Source organism: Notamacropus eugenii, chromosome 5, assembly GCF_028372415.1.
Source record: "Notamacropus eugenii isolate mMacEug1 chromosome 5, mMacEug1.pri_v2, whole genome shotgun sequence".
In the NCBI taxonomy this organism is placed as follows: Eukaryota; Metazoa; Chordata; class Mammalia; order Diprotodontia; family Macropodidae; genus Notamacropus; species Notamacropus eugenii.
In genome coordinates this window covers 370,348,169-370,373,909 of record NC_092876.1, presented here as the reverse complement: position 1 = coordinate 370,373,909, position 25,741 = coordinate 370,348,169, and the positions used below count along the sequence as shown (strand labels likewise).

Here is a 25,741-nt window from a genome sequence, read left to right as displayed (position 1 = left end):
GGTAGATTTAGGTTTAGGGGATATTGGAGGTCATAAGTACTTTCTCCAACATTTGACAGATGAAGAAACTGAGACCTGGAGAGGAAGGAAGGAAAGAAATAATAATTTCTATAGGACCTACTGTGTGTCTGGCATTGTGGTAAGCCCCTTACAAATATTATCTCAGTTAATCCTCACATCAACTTTGGGAGGTAGGTGCTGTTTACTATCCCCATTTTGAGGAAACTTAGGTGAACAAAAGTTAAGTAAATTGCCTGCAGTCATGCAACTAATAAGTGTCTGAGGCTGCTTTTGAACCTGGGTCTTTCTGACTGTAGGTCTAGCACTCTGTTCCACTGTACCACTTAGTTGCCTCTAGAACTCTATAAAGTTCTACTTTCTCATGATTATTTTTAAGGCTGACATTTTGTTCTAAAGTAGCAAAATACACCCAATCATCAAACAGTATATATTGCTTTGTTATCTGAAAATTCTATGTGTAGTAGTTTTGGTTTACTTGATGCAAATGTTTTTTTAAATTCCTAATCCTTACCTTGCTAAACTCTTTGTAATATTTTACTTGAATTATAGCATAGATTTTCAAGTTTTAGTGGCATAAATCTGGAATGAATTTTAATGAGCAATCTGCCATTGAAATTCAGTGGTGTTTCCCATTGCAATTCTTAATCAATTGTTAATATTCTGATGGGGTATGTGTTGATCTAAAGTCTGACATTTTATCATTCAATTGGATATGTCAGAAACAGTACTAAAAACACATTTGTTGTTTGAATTTTACTAACTTCATTGAAACATTGAAGTAACTTTTCAATAGTTTTCTTTACTCAAGACAAATGATTTTCTTACTCTTAGTTGCTATGGGGTTAATTCATCTCAATTTAAGTCTAAATAATTTGGGACTTTGGAAGAAATGAAGTTGTCATCGTCATAATACTGTAGATTGCTAAAGTGAAGTAATCATAATGATTGTTGAAATTACATCTTGATTCTCAACAGTCCTGTCATAGCTAGGAATTCTTTCATCTCAGATTGGGGAAGGCAATGGGCTTAAGGATAGCAAAGAGAACACGTGAGTGATAAGGGCATAATGTTGGCAACAGTGGTCCAGAAGAGAATGAGAAGAGCAGAGGATAGTCCACAGGGGTGCAGTTGTATTGGGAGAAAGAACAGCCCAACCCCAGACAAACCTTCTGAATTACTATGGGGATAAAGGGGAAAATGACTTCCTCAAATAGGGTATGGAGTTGGGGCCAGGTGAGGGGGTAAGGTCTTATTGCATGGCACAAACCAACAGAGGATTTGGAGATTAAGAGATGGTAGCCTCCAGACAGTTACAGGAAAGAAGAAAGTCCCCTTGGAGATAAGTGCCCTGGATCAATTCAAGTCATAGTGGCCCTGCACTATTTACAGTTTTGCTGTGAGGCAAGTTATAAATATAGGAATTACTGAATCTGTTTTGTTGTTATTGTTGTTGGTTTTTTTAAAGTTTTATTTTGTTGAAAAGAGCTTTAGGGATCATTTAGTCCATTTCCTTCATAATTCTATTAATATTTTCTGTTGTGGTATTAGCTATTTTTAAAGAATATATCATACTGTTGACTTATATTGGGTAAAATGTTGGTTATATTTTGCTTAAATTACATCTGTTATATTTATTTATTTGTTTTAGTATTTTTTTTAATTAATCAATTAATTAATTAATTTTTAGCTTTCAACATTCACTTCCACAAGATTTTGAGTTGTGAAATATCTTCTCATCAAAGATGGGGATAAGGAAAGGGAAGGGTGTTATAAGGGAGGGCAGATTGGTGGAAGGGGTAATCAGAACGCTCAGCATTCTGGGGTGGGGGGAGGGGAGAGATGGGGAGAAAATTTGGAACTCAAAATTTTGTGGAAATGAATGTTGAAAACTAAAAATAAATAAATACATAATTTAAAAAATGATAAGAAGATTGTCATCTCTCCCCTCCACCCACCCCAAGAGAGTGTGCATTCTGATTACTCTTTCCCCCTATCTGTTCTCCTTTCTATCACCCCCTCCATTCTCTTCACCTTTTTCCCGCTATTTTCTTGTAGGGCCATATAGATTTCTATACCCCATTGCCTGTATGTTTTTATTTCCCAGTTGCATATAAGAACAATTTTTAACATTTGTTTTTAAAACTTTGAGTTCCAACTTCTATTCCTTCCTCCCTCCTGTATTGTCAAGGCAATATTCACAGCAGTGATGGTGACTATGAATATGCCAGCATAGTTCTCAATCGCAAAGTATAGCAGACTCTCCCTATAGAAAGCGGAAGAAAAACATTTATTCAGACACCAGAAAGCCAAATCCCCAAACCAGAAAGTCAAATCCATCATAGTAGCCAAGAAGTCAATACACATTATCACTGCAGAGGACAATGCCATTCCCAAGCCTCCCCACACTGCTGGGGACTTTTCACAAATAAACAAATATTCACTAGCCTAGCTGTCTGCTTGCCTGTGTCTTCTCTCTCTCCACCCTAACTTCTCTCACTCACTTCCTCTCAGTTCTGCTCCACCCTTCCCATTCCATCTGTTCAGCAAACTCCTCCTACCACATGTGACTTAGGCTTCCATGTCATTTACAGGTCAGATGGGCCTATTAATGCATGGGAAAGATCTTCTCATTTAAATTACCATTACATTCTGCCCCAAGATCTCTTGTATTCATTACATAGGTCGGTGGGGCAACTGGTATCAACAGCACTTTAACAGGGATAACAGAAAATAAGCATATAAAACATTATCATAGGCAACTGTTGTCAAAAGAACTTTATAGCAATATGACAGGGATTGCACAAAATGAGCCCATAAAACAATATCTTAGGGTGAGATAGGACTTAGGACTTGAGCATTAGTTCCTCCCTTGAATGAATGGGGCCCCAAATCTTGGGGAAAGGGGCAAAGGTCCCTTCTTCCATAACTACCTCCTGCTGAGATTGGATATAGTGCTGCCCCTGCCTCAAGAGGTCCCTTTCAAGGGGCATCCAGAGCTTAGTGGATGCCAGGTCCAGGGGTGACACATCACGGTCATGGACAAAGGGTGACATCTGGCTTAAGCAATCAGGCATCTGCAGGTTGAAGGGTACTAAGTCTGCAGAAAACAAATCTAGCAAACAAGTTTGACAGACAAAAAGCCAGAAAGAAACAAGGAGAAAGTAACCAGAAGCAGTGCAGATATAGGGTCAGTCACACTTCTGGAGTCCATGAACCCACTATCATAGCCTCATTCACGGTAGAATATATGAGTTAAGGGTACAATTGGGTAATCATCTTCTCCTGAATAAACAACAGTTATGGTATTATCTTTCCTGGGTGCAATAATTTCCCCAGATTTGGAACATAATCTGACTTCTGTTTTACCCATACTTTAGCTCCCAATTTTATTCTATCATTAGAACCCAGTCCTTCAGTTCCTCTGCTACTTATTTCAGAAGGAGGATCAGTTTCCACAAGGCGTTTTGTTTCACAAGGAATAATAATTACTTGAACTATTCCATAATGTCTGCAAAACTGTAGACAAAACTTCACTTAAATTTTGGAATGTCACAATAATTTCTCCTTGATAATTAGAATCTATCATTCCAGCCAATACATGTATTCCTCATGCAGTTAATCCAGATTTAGGTAGTATTTATCCAAAATGTTTCTTGGGGATTCTCATACGTATTCCAGTAGAGATTTTTCTTATTTCTTATTCAACCTAAAATCCTCTAAACAATGTAAATCATATCCTGCTGAACCAGGAGTCCCTGGATATGGTGCTGGGATATCTGACCTCACAGTTCAATACTCAGTATTTGAGATCTTATGTGTTTGCTGTTTTCTAATTTGCAGATTTGGGGTCATCGTTCTGGCTAGAGGTGCACTTCCCCCTAATAGTCTTTTATTCAAATTACACAAAGCAGTGAACACATCATCTTTCCAATGTTGATAAGAATTATTAGAATTTAGCTTCCTTAACTGTTCTTTCAGTAATCCAGTCATTCTTTCAATTAACCCAGTGGATAATATGGAATATGATATATCCATTCTATGTTGTTTAATACACACTATCTCTTCATTTCATTACCTTTGAAATATGATTCATTGTCATTTTGGATCTGCATTGGGGTTCCATAATATAGACATGATATCTGGAGTTTTACAGGTATTTTTCTGAGTTGCGTTCTTATAGGGACAAGCCAGTAGTACACCTGAATAGGTGTCAACACAAGTACATATAAATTTATATCCTTTATCTTTGGATAGTGGTCCAATATAATCTATTTGCCAAATTTGGGCTGGTCTTTTCCCCCTTACTATCTCTCCAGTTACTACCCAAGGAACAGTTTGTTCCTTTTCCAAGTGACATAAATAACATTCCTTTGCTACTTGCTTTAACAATGAATGATAGATACTAATACCTCTGTCTTGTGCCCACTGATGTGTGGCTTGGATCCCTAAATGACTGGTCATTTGATGGATCTATTTTGCTAGTACTGGATCATCAGTTGGTGTCAGAGTAGGTACAATATGTTAAGTAGCAATTTTTGCTAGTTGATCACCATGTGCAGTGTACTCATGTTTTGGCATGGTGAGGCCATGTGAACATCTACATGAAAAACTGACAAATTAGTAACCAAAGACATGTCCCATATTATCTCTCCATAATTCTTTGCTCCAGACTTGTTTGCCATGAATTTCCCAATTTTGAATTTTCTACATGGACATCCACATAGCTAACACCTTGTTCTGTTTTGATAGTTTGATGTACTGCCATATGTTCAGGATATTGACTTCTTCCACCTATCGCAGTACTTACCAAAGTCCACTTAGTACATGAGTTAGAGGCTACCTCTTTCCAATGTCTTTTGTGGCCCAAATATTTTATTGTCCCATCAGTAAACCATGCATGTCTGTTTTGTTAATCTATCATATCCCTCATTCAATTTTACCAAGGACTGTACCAACTGTTGCTTTGGTTCAAGTGGTGTATCATTTCCCTTGGTATCTGTGTTTGCTATAGATTCATGTAAAGCAGAAACTCCACTTTTACTTGCTTTAGATCTATTTTGAATATATCATTTCCATTTAATTATGCTAGCCTCCTGAGTATGTCCAATTCTGAGAGAAGCTGGGGTGCTTATTACTCGGGTCATAATCAGGATTCCAGGCCTTGATGTTATTTCATGGCCCAAGGTCAGTAGTTCAATCTCTATCAAAGCCCAATATACAGCTAACAACTGCTTTTCAAAAGGGGTATATTGAATTCCAGATGAAGGGAGTTTCCTAGACCAAAATCTTAAATTTCAGCTTTGTTTTTTGGCCATAAACTTTACATATTCATCCTGCACAGTCACTTGTAATTCCACTGGGCCACTTTGCATAGATCATGAATCCAGGGCCAATTGTATAGCAGCCTTTGCTTCTTCAAAACTTTATTCTGCTCAAATCCTCAATCAAATTCATGTATCTTCCTAGTACTTTTTATATCAGGGTTTCAAAATTTGTCCTAGATGCAGTATGTGATGTCACCAATATCCAAATAATCCTATAAACTTTTGGGCTTCTTTCTTATTGATGGGGATAGAGAAATCCTGAATCTTTTGTTAGTCTTGTGGAAGAATCTCTCAGAGTCCCTAATTCCATTGTATACTCCAAAATTTTATGGTTTGAGCTGGCCTTTGAATCTTTGCAGGATTGATTCCCCACCCTTTGCTTTTCATATGCTCAATTAAAAGCATCAAACTCTTCTCCACTTCTTTTACATTTTTTCAGCATGTCATAATATCATCTCTGTAGTGGGTAAGCTGTACATCAGGTAGCTCTAATTCATCTAAACGTTCAACCACAATCCTATGACACATAATGGGGCTATGCAGATATTATTGTGGCAAGCATGTAAAAGTGTATTGTTGGCCCTGACAAGTGAAAACAAATTGATTCCATTGTTTAGAATCTATTGAGATGGTAAAGAAAGTATTGCTTACCAAGTCCCATCATATTTCTGGATCCTTCCTATTAAGGTAATGATGACTGAAACAACAACATACAAGGGAGGAGTCACCTTATTCAATTGTCTATAATCCACTGTCATCCTCCATGTCCCTTCTGACTTTCATACTGGTCAGACAAGATTATTTCATCGAGTGGTTGTAGGGACTGACACATCTGCTTTGACATATTCCTTTATAGTATTGGTAATTTGATCTTGTCTACCTAGCACACGATACTGCTTTAAAGTAATTACTTTAGAAGATTCAGGTAAAGTGATTGGGTCCATTTTTATTTTGCCCACTAAAACTATCAATTCCTATCTTCCTTACTGCAAATTGGTATCTCTCCTCAGGTAAATTTGAAGTCATACCTCTCGATATATCTATTCCAATGATGTATTCAGGAATAGGTACAATTACCATAGTATATTCTTTCTTAGATAATTGTCCAATTTTCATTGTTAGTTTGACTTATCTGGCTGATATTTCAGCCCCTCCCAATCCTGTGATGGTGATAAGAGTTTCATGTTTAAACTTATCAGAGTTTCCTTATATAAGGGAGGCCCCAGTATCTATTAATACCCTAGTTACAGTATTTGATCCATTTTTCCAATATATGATCAAATTGATTTGGGATCTGTGTATTTCTTTAATCTGACCTGGGGCTCGACCAATATCCTATTCTCCCTGAAGGTGTGATGAACTTGGATACAAGGGTTGGGGAGGATCTGTAGGGGCAGTTCTTACTATTCTATTTTGTCTAGTATCAAGCCCTTTTTCTTGGTACATGCTATATAATTCATTAGTTGGAATACCATCTATGATTCCAAAATCTACCACTCCTCTCGATAGAGTAGTAAACAATTCTTTCCTTGTCAATCTATTCTGACTTTGAATCTGCTGGCTATTTACTCTTCTCTCTTGAAGCAATTTATCTTTTCCCCAGTCCCTTAAATCATTTAACTGTGAAATCTTGTTCAGCATCTCCAAAAGAGGATTCCTTATTTCCCCAATTATTAGAGTCAAAACTAGGTGCTTGTATGCAGGAGGAGCTGTCTTCACTTTTATATTCCTATGGGAAACTGCTAAGGAGGTATCATAGTAAGCATCTGTATTTCCAGTCATTATGGCAGTCTTCATTACCTCCTCCTTTAACCTTCTTATATAGTCCTTAAATACCAGATTCTATCTCCACTAGGCCACATAGAATCAGTAGAATATTGCTTACTGAATCCTTCTGCAATCAAAGCTAATGGATTAGTTGTGTTCTTACCTTCTTGCATATTATATTCTCTAAAGGCTTGCTGTACAAAAAGATTCTGACTGATACCTATAAGTTTCAAACAATCCATGCCATCTATCTCCTCCAGCTCCTTCATCACTGATTCTTACCATTCAAGATATTAATGATTCTCTCATCCTTTGGGTGAACCAACTCAAAATATCTGTGACCTCCTACTGAGTAAAATTCTCAATTATCTCCCTAAATGCTGTGTTCTCTGCATGGTTCTCTTGTTTTTGCTTTAGTGGCAGGTGAGCTTCTGCCTTAGAAGTCTCTCCCTGAAACATTGTTTCATTTTCCAACTCTAACTTAGTTACATTTTCTGCCCACATACTCTTCTGGCTATCATCATCATGGCAACATGGGTCTGTACAAAGGTCACTTATTTTCCAGCTTTGTGATTCTTCTTAGCTAAATGAACAGACTCTTTTTCCACCTGAGACCTCCTAGCTTGCTCTTTTAAGAGAGAGCCTGAAGGATGAAAATTCCCATGCAAACTAGTTAACTCTTTTTCCATAGGAATTTTTTCCTTCAGTAGTTCATCTCTGCTTTCACATATACTATGGTAACCTATTAATAAAATCCAGCCTCTCCTACATACCCCTGCCAGCTCTTTCCCTGGTCTTATTGGTGTTCCTTGTAAACACCTCTCCAAATCTCTAGGTTCTCCCTCCTATAAATTCACTACCCAGTTTTCACAGGGTCCAGTGACTTTAGCCCATTCCCTTGTGAGGGAGGAATATGGTAAATCTTCCCATCTTGGGATATCCATTTCTTTCTCTAAATTTTTTCTCTCTCCAAATAGAGATTTTGTACTCTGCAATCCTTTTTGTGATGCCAAATGTATCACCAAACCAGTATTCACAGCACTGGTAGTGACTATGAATATGCTGGAATAGTTCCCAATCACAAAGTATAGCAGACTCTCCATATAGAAGGCAGAAGAAAAATATTTATTCAGACACTAGAAAGTCAAATCCCCAGATCAGAAAGCCAAATCCATCATAGCAGCCAAGAAGTCAATATACATTATCACTGCAGGGGACAACACCATTCCCAAGCTTGTCCTCACTGCTGGGGACTTTCCACAAACAAACAAACACTCACTAGGCCTGGCTGTCTGCTTGCCTGTGTCCTCTCTCTCTCCTCTATAACTGCTCTCACTCACTTCCTCTCAGTTCTGCTCCACCCTTTCTGTTCTACCCATTCAGCAAGTTCTTCCCAGCACATGTGAGTAATGTGATTTAAACAGGTCACATGAGCCTAATGAAGGTTAATTAGTGGGAAAGATCTTCTCATTTAAATTACCATTACACCTCCCCACGTTACCCGCATTGAGAAGGCAAGTAATTCCATATAGGTTTATACATATGTAGTCAAACAAAACACTTTCATAACAGTCATGTTGCAAAAGACTAACTATATTTCCTTCCATCCTATCCTGCCCCCCCCATTTATTCTGTTCTCTCTTTTGACCCTGTCCCTCCTCAAAAGTGTTTACTTCTAATTACCCTATCCTGCCATTTGCCCTCCCTTATATCATTACCCCCACCTTTCTGCCCATCGTCTTCCCCCTGACTTTCCTGTAGCGTAAGTTAGATTTTCATACCAAATTGAGTTCGCATGTTATTCCCTCCTTAAGCCAAATCTGATGACAGTAAGGTTCACTATTTCCCTCTCACCTCCCCCCTCTTCCCCTCCATTGAAAAAGCCTTTTCTTGCTTCTTTTATGTGAGAGATAATTTACTCCATTCTATTTCTCCCTTTCTCCTTTTCCCAATATATTCCTCTCTCACCCCTTGATTTCACTTTTTTAGCTATCATCCCTTCATATTCAATTCACCCTGTTCCCTCTGTCTCATATATATATATATGTATACAAATTATATATATGTGTATATAAAGTATATATGGTATATAAATTACATATGTATATAAATTATATATAGTATGTAAATTTATATGTGTATAAATTATATATGTATATTATATGTACATATATGTGTATATATGTACACATATATGTATATATGTATGTATGTATTCCTTCCAACTACCCTAACACTGAGAAAAGTCTCAAGAGTTACAAATATTATCTTTCCATGTAGGAATGTAAATAGTTTAGTAAGTCTCTTATGATTTCTCTTTTCTGTTTACCTTTTCATGCTTCTTTTGAGTCTTGTATTTTAAAGCCAAATTTTCTATTCAGCTCTTGTCTTTTCCTCAAGAATGCTTGAATGGCCTCTATTTCATTAAATAATCATTTTTTCCCCTGAAGATTATGCTCAGTTTTGCTGGGTAGATGATTCTTGGTTTTTATCCTAGCTTCTTTGACCTCTGGAATATCATATTCCAAGCCCTGTGATCCCTTAATGTAGAAGCTGCTAGATCTTGTGTTTTCCTGATTGTAGTTTCAAAATACTCAACTTATTTCTTTCTGGGTGCTTGCAATATTTTCTCCTGGGAGCTTTGAATTTTGGTTACAATATTCCTAGGAGTTTTCCTTTTGGGATCTCTTTCAGAAGGGAATTGGTGGGTTCTTTCAATATCTTTTTTACCCTCTGTTTCTAGAATATCAGGGCAGTTTTCCTTGATAATTTCTTGACAGATGATATCTAGGCTCTTTTTCTTTTTTTTGATTATGGCTTTCAGGTAGTCCAATAATTTTTAAATTGTCTCTCCTGGATCTATTTTCCAGGTCAGTTGTATTCCTAATGAGATATTTCACATTGTCTCCTATTTTTTCATTCTTTGGTTTTGTTTTGTACTTTCTTGATTTTTTCATAAAGTCATTAGCTTCCATCTGTACAATTCTAATTTTTAAGCAATTATTTTCTTCAGTGAGATTTTGGACTTCCTTTTCCATTTGACCAGTTCTGCTTTTTAAGGCATTCTCCTCATTGACTTTTTAGTTCTCTTTTTGCCATTTGGCCTAGTCTGTTTTATAAGGTGTTATTTTCTTCAGTATTTTTTTGAGTGTGTTTGTACCTCCTTTACCAAGCGCTTGACTTGCTTTTCATGATTTTGTTGCATCACTCTCATTTCTCCTCCCAATTTTTGCTTTACTTCTCTTACTTGATTTTCAAAATCCTTTTTTTTAGCTCTTCCACGGCCTTAGTCCACATATTTTTCTTGAAGGTTTTGGATGTAGGAACTTTGACTTTGTTGTCTTCTTCTTCTTGTATGTTTTGATCTTCCTTGTCACCAAAGTAGGATTCTGTAGTTTGATTTCCACCCCCTTTTTAGCTCATTTTTCCAGTCAATTACTTGGCTTTTGAGCTCTTTGTCAAGGTAGTTCTCTGCTTCTAGTGGTGTGGGGGGGTGTCAGCTGCTTGATTCTCTCCCCCCCACCCCTGCCCCAGTCTGTGGGCCTAGAGCTCCAGAAACAACAGCTGCTGATGCCTCTGCTTCTGCTGCTGCCATGGGCCCCTCGACCTCTCCACTGCCCTGGGGCTGATGCCGGACCACTCTACCCTCTCACATAGGTCAGACAGGTTTTTTCCATTGATTTTCTGATTTGTCCTAGTCATTTTGGGGTTGTGAAGTCTGGAAACTGCGGCAAGTGCCAGTGATTCAGTCCCCCTGAGGCCTGCTGAGGTCCAGTTTGTGCTGCTGCTTCTAGTCACATGACAGACACTTCCTATAGACTTTCCAGGCTGTCCTGGGCTGGCGATTTGCTTCACTGTGTCATTCTTTAGGTTCTGTAGCTCCAGAATTTGTTTAGAGTAATTTTTTTTTTACAGGTATTTGCCTGGGTTTTGGGGGAAGAGCTCTAGGAAGTCCCTGCTTTTACTCCACCATCCTGGCTGTGCCCCATCTGGTATATTTAGAAATAAAATTACTATCAGTACTGGACCTCAGTTTATTCATCCATTCCTCAGTTGATGGGTACCCTTTTAATTTTTACTTCCTTGCCACCACAAAAAAAACAAAACTGCTGTAAATATATTTTTATACATATAAGTTCTTTTCCTTTATCTTGGATTTCTTTGGAGTATAGTCCCAGCGACAATCCAACTTCCTGATTTCCCTTAGTATCATACTTTTATCTCCTATCTGTCCTAGATAGTTTATTTCTACGTAACTGTTTGTATGTTATCCCCCCCCCTGTGCTGCTTTCTCCTCCCCCAGACCTTCCCACCACCATTAGAATGCAAGTCCATGAAATCTGGGACTGTCTTTTCCTTTTCTTTGTATCATTAGTGCTTAGTATAGTGCAGTGCCTTTGTAGTTGATTAATATATGATTATTGATGAACATATTGACAGAATGACCAAACATAATTCCAGAGAACTGACCAAGAAGAACACTTCCCACCCATGACAGAGATAATAGACCAACATGGAGAAAAAGAAATGAATTTTTGGATATGGCTAACATAGGAATGTTTGTTCTGCATGACTATGGTTATACAATACAAGGAGTATTCTCCTCCTCTTCCCTCCTCTCCTCTCCCCTTCCTAGCTGCCTTCTACCTTCCAGCCTAACTTTCTCTTAAGTGAGTGGGTGGGGAGGAGGTAGAAAGGAGAAAAAAGATAAATGCTTGAAAAAAGTTTTTAAAATTATCTTAAATATTCAAAAAAACCCACCTTAACCTCTAAAACCTGTCCACATGCTTTTAAATATGAAAAGAGTATAGTAGTACAGTAATTGACTCAATGTCTTAAAGAGTGAGTGGGATGTTATGGAGTGAATATTGGTCTAAAAAGGATCTGTGTTTGATAACTTTGATTAAGGTATCTGGACCTCAATTTCCTCATGTGTAAAATGATAGGTTTGGCCTGGATGATCTGTAAGGTCCCTTTAGCTATTAATAATGTGAAATATTATTTGAGAAAAAGAAAAGAAGTAAAAATATTACAGTAAGTGCCACATTTTCTCCAAGTATAAATGCAACAAAACATGCATGTCAATAATTAGTGAATTATTAAATGTCTGTGGAAGACAGGACATAGGGAGGGACTAGACTTGTTATTTCATTAGGATAGGAAACTTCAGGATGAGGAAACTCTCAACTAATGCAGGTCAGGATCTTCTCTATAACTTAGAGTCCCAGAGAGTTGCCTAGAGCATTGGAGAGTTACATCACTTGAACAGGGCCACACAACCAGAATGTATGTCTTCCTGGCTTTCATTTACTATATAATACCCTTCCACATATTCTTTAATAAGAGAGATCTAAAAAAATTCTGCATTTGTTTTTATTTTTTGAGTAAGAATTAATATTATGCACAAATTATTGAACAAATTAATATGAAAATTTTTTATGAACTGTAAATGATAAATACTTCTCTAATTATCCTCTTGAACATAGGCAGTATTCCTGGGTAAATCTTAAAAAGTAGTTTACTTTCATTAGTAAAATAATTCTTTTGAAACACTTAAAGAGACAAATATTACAACAGGAACTGATATTTGTAAATATTTTCGTGCCTTTGCATAGGCTATCCCCAGTCAATCCTCAACTTTTGAGGGGGCAATTTCCTAGAAAATGATGTGAAAGTCAAAAACATGTATGCTGATACCTTGAACTGCTAATTGTTCCTCTTGCCTTATGTTCTCCAGTTCATTCACTATTTAGTTGTCAAATCAATCTTCCTAAAGTTCACCTTTGACGATATCACCCCCCAACTCAACAAATTCTAGTGGTTCCCTATCACCTCCAGGATCAAATATACAATCATATGGTGTTTAAAGTCCTTTACAACCTGTCCCCTATCCCATCTTTCCAGTATTCTTATACCTTACCACCTACCACATATTCTTTCTCCAATGACACTGGCCTCCCAGATTTTCCTCAAATAAAACATTCTGTCTCCTAACTGAGCATTTTCACTGGCTCTCTCCCATGTACAGAGATCTCTACCTTCTGGTTTTTTCAAGTTCCAACTAAAATTCCATCTTCTGCAGGAAGCCTTTTCCATTTCCTCTTAATTATAGCATTTTCTCTCTGTTAATTATTTCCTATGTAGTTTGTCCACATTTTGTTTGCTGTCTCTGTCATTTGACTATGAGCTCTTTGAGAACAGAACTTTGCCTTTCTTTGTATTCCCAGCACTTAGCACAGTACGTACTTAACAAATGGTTGTTGATGAACTGATACAGCTTCCTCCTTTTTCTTTTTCTTTTTTTTTTTAAATTTATTTAACATTCATTTTCACAAAATTTTGGGTTCCCAATTTTTGTCGCCATTTCTCCCCCTCCCCCCACCCCAAAACACCGAGCCTTCTAATTGCCCCTATAACCAATCTGCCCTCTCTTCTAACATCCCTCCCTTCCCTTGTCCCCATCTTCTCTTTTGTCCTGTAGGGCAAGATAACTTTCTATACTCCATTACCTGTATTTCTTATTTCCTAGTAGCAAGAACAATACTCAACAGTTGTTCCTAAAACTTTGACTTCCAACTTCTCTTCATCCCTCCCTCCCCACCCATTTCCTTTGGGGAGGCAAGCAATTCAATACAGGCCATATCTGTGTAGCTTTGCAAATGACTTCCATAATAGTCATGTTGTATAAGACTAACTATATTTCCCTCCATCTTATCCTGCCCCCCATTGCTTCTATTCTCTCTTTTGATCCTGTCCCTCCCCAAGAGTGTTGACTTCAAATTGCTCCCTCCTCCCACTGCCTCCCTTCCATCATCCCTCCCACTCTGCTTATCCCCTTCTCCCCTACTTTCCTGAATTGTAAGATAGGTTTTCATACCCAAACGAGTGTGCATTTTATTCCTTCCTTTAGTGGAATGTGATGAGAGTAAGCTTCATGTTTTTCTCTCACCTCCCCTCTTTTTCCCTCCACTGAAAAGTCTTTTGCTTACCTCTTTTATGAGAGATAATTTGCCTCATTCCATTTCTCTCTTTCTCCTCCCAATATATTTCTCTCTCACCCCTTAATTTCATTTTTAAAGATATGATTCCATCCTATTCAATTCACTCTGTGTCTGTGTGTGTGTGTGTGTGTGTGTGTGTGTGATCCCACCCAGTACCCAGATATTGAAAAGTTTCAAGAGTTACAAATATTGTCTTTCCATGTAGGAATATAAACAGTTCAACTTTAGTAAAGTCCCTTATGACTTCTCTTTGCTGTTTACCTTTTCATCCTTCTCTTGATTCTTGTGTTTGAAAGTCAAATTTTCTTTTCAGCTCTGGTCTTTTCACCAAGAATGCTTGAAAGTCCCCTATTTCATTGAAAGACCATTTTTTCCCCTGAAGTATTATACTCAGTTTTGCTGGGTAGGTGATTCTTGGTTTTAGTCCTAGTTCCTTTGACTTCTGGAATATCATGTTCCACACCCTTTGATCCCTTAATGTAGAAGCTGCTAGATCTTGTGTTATCCTGATTGTATTTCCACAATACTTGAATTGTTTCTTTCTAGCTGCTTGCAATATTTTCTCCTTGACCTGGGAACTCTGGAATTTGGCCACAATGTTCCTAGGAGTTTCTCTTTTTGGATCTCTTTCAGGAGGTGATCAGTGGATTTTTTCAATATTTATTTTGCCCTCTGGTTCTAGAATCTCAGGGCAGTTTTCCTTGATAATTTCATGAAAGATGATGTCTAGGCTCTTTTTTTGATCATGGCTTTCAGGTAATCCCATAATTTGTAAATTGTCTCTCCTGGATCTATTTTCCAGGTGAGTTGTTTTTCCAATAGGATATTTCACATTATCTTCCATTTTTTCATTCTTTTGGTTTTGTTTTGTGATTTCTTGGTTTCTCATAAAGTCATTAGCCTCCATCTGTTCCATTCTAATTTTGAAAGAACTATTTTCTTCAGTGAGCTTTTGGACCTCCTTTTCCATTTGACTAATTCTGCTTTTGAAAGCATTCTTCTCCTCATTGGCTTTTTGTACCTCTTTTGCCAATTGAATTAGCCTATTTTTCAAGGTGTTATTTTCTTCAGCATTTTTCTGGGTCTCCTTTAGCAAGATGTTTGCCTGCTTTTCATGCTTTTCTTGCATCTCTTTCATTTCTCTTCCCAGTTTTTCCTTCACCTCTCTAACTTGATTTTCAAAATCCTTTTTGAGCTCTTTCATGGCCTGAGCCCATTGAATATTTATTTTGGATGTTTGGGATACAGAAGCCTTGACTTTTATGTCTTTCCCTGATGGTAAACATTGTTCTTCCTCATCAGAAAGGATGGCAGGAGATATCTGTTCCCCAAGAAAGTAACCTTCTGTGGTCTTATTTTTTTCCCCTTTTTTGAGCATTTTCTCAACCAGTTACTTGACTTTTGGGTCCTTTGTTAAGAGTAGGGTATACTGTGGGAATCTGTGAGATCTCAGTTCCTTTGAGGTGGCACAAGCGTGTACTGGTCTGGATGCAGAGAGGGATTTTTATGCCCAGAATCTTAGCAGTTATCTCTTCACAGCTACCTGTCCTCCAGTTCTGCCAAGTCAGCACAGGTGGCTGATTTTCAGATAAGCTGGATGGGTAGGGCCACCATTCAGTGTGAGACAAAGACCAGCTTGCCCAGGGCCTCCACCCAGGGCTGAGGTAAGACTCAGCTCTTCAATGCCCCCAGGAGTTTTTATGCTCCAACAATGGGGCAGTCTATGGGCTGCTGTGCAGCTTCTGTGGCTGCTGCCTGCTGCCAGAACTTTGGGAAGGCCTTTCTCTCTTCCCAGCCAGATGATAAACCCCCATCACTGACTTTTGGCGCCTGTGGGTTGAGGTATCTGAGGACCCGCTGCTGCGACTGGAGATTCTGTCCCTGAAGTGTCCTCCTCCCAGAGTCTCGTTGTGCCATGCCACCAAGGCTGGGCTAGACTCTGCTTCACGTCTGGTACAACCAGCATTTCTGTGGGCCTTTCAGGTCACCGTGGGCTGGAAATCTCCTCCACTCTGTTGTTCTCCACTTGTGCTGCTCCAGAATTTGTTGAGAGTCCCTCTTTACAGGTATTTTGTGGGCTGTGTGGGGAGACCCTGCATAAGTGTGTCTTCCTAGTCTGCCATCTTGGCTCTGCCCCCCTCCTTTTTTCTTAAAAAAATATTTTTTTGTTATGTGGTATGGATCTCTTGAAGAGGAGAGCAATACTTTGTAATGGAAGAAATTCTCATGAAGTAATAGAAGGATGTCAATAAAATTTATTTTTTTAAAAGAGCATTCATGATAATTACAGAACTAATCCAGGAAAACAGTGTTTTTAAAGTCCCTTATCTTCCAACATTGTTCTGTATTTCATTGTTGTGTAAATTAATTATGGATTAGCAACTAGATCACAGTTTTTCATCATTAATGGTCCGTGTCTTTCTTTAAAAAAAATTTGTCAACCTATATTTTTATTTCATTTCCAAATGCTTCCCAAACTCCTTCCTTCCCAAGTATGCTACCCTTGTCACAAGGAATAAAGAAGAAAAAAATAACAAAAAAACCAAAAATAACCAATATATCAACTGAGTATGACAGTACATGGAATTGCTGCAGATGCTATGCAAAGGCCAGCAGAGGATGTAGAGCCTATGACCCAAATTTTACAAGGTACTGCAAATACCCCATAAAAGAAAAAATTCAGACTTCTTTGGTATGAAGAAAGGGCCCCCCAAAATCAGATTTTCTAGATTCACTACCACTATTAATCCCCATGATGTGGAAGGGTTAACTGTACAGAGGAATTGAGCCTTCATGTCAAGAAAATCAGTTAAGTGGCACAGTAGATAGAGTGCCAGGCCTGAAGTCAGGAAGATTCATGTTCCTGAATTCAAACACTTACTAGCTGGGTGACCCTGGGCAAGTCACTTACCCCTGCTTGCCTCAGTTTTCTCATTTGTAAATGAGCTGGAGAAGAAAATGGTGAACCACTCCAGTAACTTTGCCAAGAAAACCCCAAATGGAGTAATAGAGCATCAGACATGATTGAAAAACAACAGCAACAACAGCAATCATGGACTAGAATCCTCTGACTCTTCACAGGTGAAACATTACCTTTTTGTGGGAAGAAGCAGCAGAGAAGGAGGTTGTATAATTGGGGAGAGAGGAGGTAAAAGACAGAGGAGAATGGTTAATGCTTCCTTACCAAAAACATGATTGAGCAGTGGGAAAAAAGAGATAGTTATTCCTCTTGTCTGTCAGCAAGAAAGGGAGATGAAGGAGAATGAGTTGGAGGGAGTAGAGGCATCAGAGTGGCCCTATGGAACTGGAGCAGGGTGGGGGGGGTGTCTCACTATAAAGGAGATGGATGCAGATTTTGTGATGGGTTTAATATGGGGAAAAGCATACGCTGAAAGGCTGCTATACCACCTTGGGTACTGTTCTTCCCTAGAAGAGATACATGAGTTTCCAGGGGCAGCCAGCACCCAGAATGGGTGACTGGTAGGGGAGACATAGAAGCAAGGGCAGGATGGCATGAACTTGGTAATGGAGATGGACCACACAAGGACAAGGGAAGGGCACAGGCCACAGAATCTGGAAAACTGTGTAACTCCTGTCAGGCAGAACCTCAATCTAATATTACTTCTTTCTTCAAATGATATATCAAAAAGTGAGGCAAGAGCACAAAAAAAGCATCGGATGAGATCTACAAAGGCAGAAACATAGAAACTGGATAGCTGAGAGAACTTTGCTTCATGAGGAACAGAGAATAAAAAAAGAAAAAGTAAGGGACTCATATATGAATCAGAAGGTAAAATTTTAGAATAGACTAGAAAAGAAGAAAAATAATGAAAAGGACAAAGTGATGGAAATTTTTTTTTAACAAAAGAGACATAGTAAGAGAAAGATACAAAAATAAGAGGTTGGAAGGAGGAAAGGTTTTGAATTCCTTATTTAAAAGGGCTAGAAAAGAGAAGACACAAGGGAGGAGAAGAAATAGTGAAATAAGTGAAACAAAGACAATTTTGGCAGAAGTGTGTAGAATGAATTAGACATAGGAGACAGACACTCAAGGCAGTTAGACTAGTTGGGAGGAAATTGCAATAAGTCAACAAGGGGTAATGAGAGAGTGAACTACAATTTTAACGGGGCATGTGTGGGATGGACAAAATTTTTTGAAATGATTTGTGAGCTTTTGCAGAGGTGGAATTGATAAAACTTAGTGTTGTATTGGCAGTGAAATTTAGGGTTGGTGAAGCTCAGCAACTGTGAGAATGGTGGTATCATTAGCAGAAATTCAGAAATCCGGATGAAGTGCAGGGTTTTGTTTATTTTAAGAAAGATAAATTGTTTTAGGTATAAGTTTGAGGTTTTATGGGATATTCAGGTTGGAAACAATTAGCAAGCAATAAAAAATTCAGGTCTGGAGTTCATGATGGGGTGTAAGCCTGGAAATAAAAAATTTGGCAACCATCTCCAAAGGGGCGATAACTGGTACCATAGGATGGCAAAAACCCAATGGGAAAGAAAAGAAGACCAAAGATGTAAGTTTGTGGAATTCCCACTTTTAGAAATAAAGTCCTTCAGTCTTAGACATGTTTCTTAATATCAGTTATTTTCTGATTGTTGGAAGTAAATTGATGATTTATCAAATGTAATCATATTTTGTTTAGTTTCAGTTGTGTCTGACTCTTCATAACCCCATTTGGGGTTTTCTTGGCAAAGATACTGGAATACTTTGTCATTTCATCTTCCAGTTCATTTTACAGATGAGGAAACTGAGGCAAATAGGGTTAAGTGACTTACCCAGGGTCACACAGCTAGTAAGTGTCAGAGGTATGTGTTTAAACTCAGCAAGATGAGTCTTCTTAACTCCAGGCCAGGGGATCTATCCACTGAGTCCCCTGCCTGACCTAATCACACATTTTTTTTTTTTATTAGAATTAGAAAATTTAATCCTTTTCAAATATTGGACCATTCTGAATTTTAGCTTTTGAATATAAAATATTACTAAACTCCATTAAAATGGTATCTTGGAAAAAGATTACAACTCTTCTTGTCATCTGTCCTGCAGAAGAACTCTCTGGACCACCAGACCTCCAGAGACCATGCCCTTTGGACTTCATCCCTTTAGCTTTGGAACTTTTTTCCTGGGGCCTGTGCTTTCCTGAGTGGTGAATTCATGAGTACATGCTTATGTGGCTAAATGACCCATTGGATCTAACTGACCTCAATCATGCTTCTGTGTCTATGTCAAATTTAAGTCATGTCATCATTTCTCTGATGTCATGGTCTTCTTTGAAAATGAAGGATGAACACACACACTGCTCCTCATCAGATACAATGAATCATTCAGATCCCAAAGAGATCAAAGGAAGAGGGAAAGACAATTTTTTATGGCAAAAATATAGCAATTCTTTCTTGTACCAGAAAGAACTAGAACAAAAGAAGTCCTTTCAAATGGGAAATGACTAAACAAATTTTAGTATAAAAATGTAATAAAATATTATCAAGTTATAAGAAATGTTGAAATGGATGTTTTTAGAGAAACCTGGAAAGACCTGTATGAATGGATACACAATGAATGAGAAGAACCAGAACAATTTAAACAACAGTACAATGTTGCAAAGAAAAACAATTCTGAAAGATTAAAAACTGATAAGTGCGATGATAACCATGACTCCACAGTATCAATGATGAAAGAAGTTACTCTACTCTTGATGAAGTTGATGGACTCAAGGTGTAGCATAAGACCTATCTTTCTGGATAAAAGTCATTTGTAGATTTGTATTGCTTTACTATGATTATTTGTTATAAAGGTCCTGTTTTTCTTTTTTACTTTTGGGAGACTAGAAAGGGTAAAAGGAGTCAATAATAATATTGCCAAAAAAAAAGAAGAAAATAGCCATTTATTTAAATATTTAGTATTTAAATAACATAAATAAAAATAAATCATTTAAAATTTAAAATATTAAAAAGAAAATGAACAAAAGAGAGCAGAAGGGACATCAGAAGGCATGGATAAGCAGAATAGCTTTGAAGTAGCAGATCTGACCTCAGACACTAGTTGGGTGACCTTGGGCAAGTCATTCAATCCTATTTGCCTCTATTTCCTCACCTGTAAAATGATCTGCAAAAGGCAATGACAAACCATTCCAGTACCTTTGCCAAGAAAACTCCAAAAAGAGTCACAGAGTTGGAAATGACTGAAATGACCAAACAACTACAGCAACAAAACTGAATTTATTGTGTGTGTGTGTGTGTGTGTGTATAGTGTGAATATATTTATTTAAAAATATGCAATACATAGTAGAAATTTGCAATTTCACATGTAATCATCTTTTTCTGTCCTACTGTCTGACCATAAGCAATACATACATCACAGATCAAAAACACATCCAACTGTCTGATCATTACATACATACATAGTCACCAGAGAAGGAAGCACCAACATCTGGATTTTCAAGGCTGGGGGGCTTCTTAAATAGCTACTCAGAGTCTCATTGGGCCAAAAGAACACTTCCAATGAGTAAGCCCCAAAGCAAAACCTCACCTCAGAGTATATATACATTTTTCAGAGCTGGAGTGCATCACAAACCTTATGAACCAGTGCCTCATTAGAAATTAACAAAAATTAAGAAAATAAAACAAATCTCCCCTAATAATCAAGCTTCCCTTAATGGGCAGGTCAATTAATGGGCTGGGAAGATCTTTAACTCTCATTAACATAATTAACATTACAGTGTCACCTGTCCTTTCCTCTGTGTCAGGCGCCAATGTGTCTGGCCCCCTCCTTCTTCTTCTTGGTTCAGGCAGACCCCCACATGGCTAGCCCCAAGTTCCTCCTACTGTTCTCATTTCTCTACATCTATTCTCCATGTGTCAAACCAGCCAGCCCCCTCCTTCCTGCCTCTCTCCATTCCCCATACCTGTGGGCAAATCAATATTACATAAAAGTCTCTTTACAAAATTGTCCTCTTACATAGAGAACTGTGTGTGTGTGTATGTTCACTTGTTGAGAGGATTTTCTGCTCTGATGTGGATTGCATATATTATATGTAGAAATTCTCTCAACAAGTGGTCATCAATCTTCCACGTGAGTAGAAATGACAGCATATCCACTACATCCGAAGGCAGCCCTGTCCAATTTGGGCTACCTCTAATTACTAAGAAGTTTTCTCATTCTTTCAAACCTAAATCTGCAGACAATATCAATAGAATGAGCATGGTACTGTACACTTATGCTCCAGTATTTTGCTAATCATTTACTCTGTTACTCAGTTACTTGATGTTGTAGTTTCTTGATAAGAGAAACAATGATTCAGACCTTATGTTTATTCATAGGGACTTCTGAAAGTTTTAACGAAATGGTAGGTATCTCATGCTTTTCTAGTATTAAATGATATGCTTGGGGAGGCATATTAACTCTCTCCGGCCACTAGGGTACCATTTGGTACACTGTAGCACTGATACACCAAATGGTACCCTTGGGAACTGGAAAGAGCCTTTACAAAACTTATTTCATAATTTTATTAGAGCTATTTCTCAACTTTTTTTTATGAAAACAAGCATGAACAAATAAATTCTATTTGTTTTTGTACCCTGTTATTTCAACTTTCTATAATAATTGCTGATAAACAACAAAACTGAATTCTTTACCCTTATCTTTCTTCTTATTACTGGAATTGGTACTTATTAGCAATGGAATGAGTGAATAAAGAATGGGTGAATAATGGAAATGAGGAATGCACGAGATCTGGATAAACTATAGACTAGACAATGATACTCCAGATAACTGGGAATTAATAACATTTTCAAAAAATACAAAAAAGTGAAATCTTTTGTTTTTCTCCACAGCATCTGCTTCTGTTGTCATGATGTACTGACTCTCTTTCTGGGTCTTTGTTGTTTTTTTGATTGGTAGCAATGAAGGCAGCTGTACTTATTCAGAACTGGTACCGTTGTTACAAGGCACGGTTAGAATTAAGGAGACTCCAGGCCCTGAACATCTTTGAGTCCATTGAGTATGCGGATCAACAAGATCAAATGCAGGTCTGTACTTTTATCTAGTTCTTTTAGCCTCTTCCTTTGCAAATGTTTACTCACCACCCATCTTCTTAAAAAAAAGCATCAGTCAATAAACTCATTTTTATTAAGCTACTGCTATGTGCTAGGCACTAGAGAAGAAGGGAATATGAAATAAATATAGTTCAGAAAAAAATTTTCATTTTAAACTGAGGTGTACTGGCAAAGAACTCCCTTTAATGCTTTTTGCAGATGGCTAAATAATTTATATCCAGGCTGAACTTCAGCTACTAATGGGCAACTGTAATAGTAAACATTAAACCACATTTTCCTGTAACTATCCTTGAATCAATCAAGGAATGAAGTAAGTGGATGATTTAGGAGGAGAGTACTTACTTCTTGTGGTTCATAGAATCATGGGATGGTAGAGCTGAATGGATTATCTATATTAAAACTTTTTTTAATGAGAAAACTAAAGCTCAAAGAATTTCAGTGACTTATAGTTAGTAGCAGAGTTGGTCCTAGAACTCAGGTTGTCTTTGTTGTACCAAAAAGATGGTCAGAAATCAAAATCATTTTTCAAGACTGACTTTATTATAAATTAGGATTTAGGGGAGAGTTACCCTACAGAAAAGTAGTTTTCTTACTAGCACAGGGCTAGGTATATAATACATGCTTAATTAATCCTTGTTTAATTTCTGATTTGTGTAGATTATCATACTTGACTCTTCCTTGTTGTTTACCTCTCCTTCCATATCCAACCAGTCACTAAGTCTTGCTGATCCTACCTCCACAACATCTTTCACACACAGCCACCATTTTAATTTTGACCCCTATCACCTTTTTGCCTGAAATATTGCAACATATCACCAACTGGTCTCCCTGCTATCTAACTTCTCTTTCACACAGATGTCAAATTAAAATTTCTTAGCATAAATCTGACCATATTGCTATCCTACTAAAAATTTAGTGTTTCCCTATTGTCTTTAGAATGAGATAGAAAATCCTCAGCCTAGTATTTAAAGCCCTCTTAATATGGTTGTCTTGACCCTTTCTAGTTTTCTTTCATATTTATTCCCTTTTTCACACCCTCCATTCTAGCCAAACTAGCCAACTAGTTGTTCCCCATATCTGATAGTCTCCATTTATGTGACAGAATAAGCTGCTTCCCCTGGTCCAGCATGTACTCTCTCCTGACCTTTGCCTGGTTTCCTGAAAAATGCAGCTCATCTGCCACCATGAAGCCTTTCCTTATCTTCCCCCTTGTCAATGACAAAAAATAGTTGTTTGTCCTTCATTTTCAAAGAAGACCCTGACATCAGAGAAATGATGACATGACTTGCACTTGACTTTGTTTTGAGAGAGGGAGGGCTGTGCAAGATCACCAACCTTACTTTCTCCTCTTGAGTCATCTGCATACAGTGACCAGATATTCTTCAGGATGACTGGAGATGGCCCAGGATTCAATAGGAGCCTTGGCTTCTTTAGGCTAAGGCCTATTCAGGTACTCACTTAGAGTGATGTACTCAATTCAATAAGCATTTATTAAATATCTACTCTGTGCAGCAACACTGTCCTAGGTATGAGGCATTCAAAGATAAAAATAGAAATAGTTCCCTCAAAGAGTTTATTTTCTCTCCTCTTCTTCTGGGGTCATGTTTTGGATGTTCCTAGCTCCATATTATTTCTTTATTGTTGATGTTTTCATATGTTTACTCATTTTCCATTCTTACTTCATGAATTGAGATTTTGTGTTGGGACCAGGCCATCTGTACTTCTGGAAGGAATGATAGAGTCTTGTTTGGTATTGATTTATATTATCTGGGTGATGGGGTGCTGGATTTTTCAAGCACTAACTTGTCAAGGTGGTCTGATCCAAAGTGTAATCTGATTGTTGCTCTTTAGGGTGAAACCCTGATGTGACATCAAAGATATTCAGGAATCCTTGACTAGACCCAGTCCCAGACTCAATTTCTTTGCCTCTCAGTATACACCTTTGGATTCTATACTTCCTTAACACTTCTAAAAGCTATGGTGAGGGGCTTGGCTTTTATTTCTAGACCCCTTCCTGCATTTGAAGTCTTCTGGTGTGCCTTTGTGTGGACCTGGGCTGGAAAAATGTCCCTAATATAGTTTTTTCCTTATATTTTGGTCTTTACTTGATCTTAAGCTATTTTTTTCATCCTTGCTGAAGCAATTGTTAGAGAGATAGACTGTTCTACTTCCACTCACTCTGTCATCTTCAAGAGTCCTGTCCTACCTTCCAAAACACCCCTCGGATTTGTTGGTTTCTCTCTCTTTTCCTAGACTCTTAATATTTATGTGACAATGTGAGTCACTTAATTTGTGCTTTACTTTACTTATGAGTAAAAAGAAGGGATGGAACAGATGATACAAACAGCTATAAGACAAAATGGTAAATGACTAAGTGTGTAGGAGCAGTACAGTGCTTTGTAAGAATAGTAGTGAGGTGGAGAACATCTGAACAGGAATTCCTATGTGCGTTTTAACTAACCAGGTATATTTTTTAAAAGATGGAGATGTGATGTAGTGGGTGTTTCACATAGAAGAAAGAGCATAAACCAAAAGTTGGGCATCATGGACTATATAGGGGGATAGCAAATGGTGCAGTTTGGCTGGAGCAGAGTTGGGGGGATGGTGGTTATAGTATGAAAAAAAAAAGGAGAGTTGTACCAGGCAATGAAAAGACTTGAATGTCAAGTCAAGGAGTTTTAACCTTATTTAATAGTCAATAAAAAACAATTTAAGATTTTTCAATAAAGTAGTGATGATCAAATAGGTGCATAATTCAGTTTAATTCAACAAACATTGATTAAGTGTCTGTTTTGTAAGAAATGTCCCCCCTCCTTCCATCTCCCCCAAACTCACTTTTCCTCCCAGCTTCTATTTTTTCCAGTGCTACCTCTATTCCCCTGATCAACCAGGTTAAAAACCTTGATGTTATTTAAAAATTTTTCACTCTCCTTCACACCTAACATTTAGCTACTTATCAAGCTGTGTCAATTACCTCACAGTCTCTGAAATCAGTCCCCTTCTTTCCATCCCTTCCACTACCAAAGACTTCCATTATCATCTGCCCCAAATGTTACAATGTGATAAGTTATCCTTATTATAATAGCCCCCCAACCTTTGTTCTCTAACCCATCTTCCATGTAACTTCAAGATTAATCTTATTTATGTACAGCCATGAGCATGAGTTTGATGGTGCTCAAATCCCTTCACTTGATTCCCTATTGCCCATGGAACAGAGTTTAGTCTCCTTAGCTTGGCATTCAAGGCCCTTCACAATCTAGTACCACTCTATTTCCATAATCTAATAATAATAACTAGAATTATATATTTCAGCATTCTCTACATGACACTTGATGAGTATCTGTTTGTCTATAGAAGTTAGACCTTTTCTCTTTAGTAATAGGATATCCACTAATATTTGTTTATGGAAGTTAGACCTTCTCTATTTAATAATATATCCATTAATATCATAAACAATTCTTAATTCATCAGTGCACATTGCTGTTATAGGTCACCTATCCTTGGAATACCTTCCTCTTTCACTTACTGAACCTCTTAATAAGCAGGTATTCTTCCAGACACTTTCTAGCT

At 37.7% G+C, this 25,741-nt stretch overlaps 1 protein-coding gene across 1 annotated transcript in view; it reads left to right on the top strand.

Annotated features, from left to right (window-relative positions):
* Positions 1-25,741, top strand: part of PPEF1 (protein phosphatase with EF-hand domain 1) — a 163,711-nt gene that overhangs the window by 31,972 nt on the left and 105,998 nt on the right. The window contains exon 3 of the mRNA XM_072614213.1: positions 22,017-22,144. Coding sequence (XP_072470314.1) covers positions 22,017-22,144 — 128 coding nt within the window. The remainder of the gene's footprint in view (positions 1-22,016; positions 22,145-25,741) is intronic.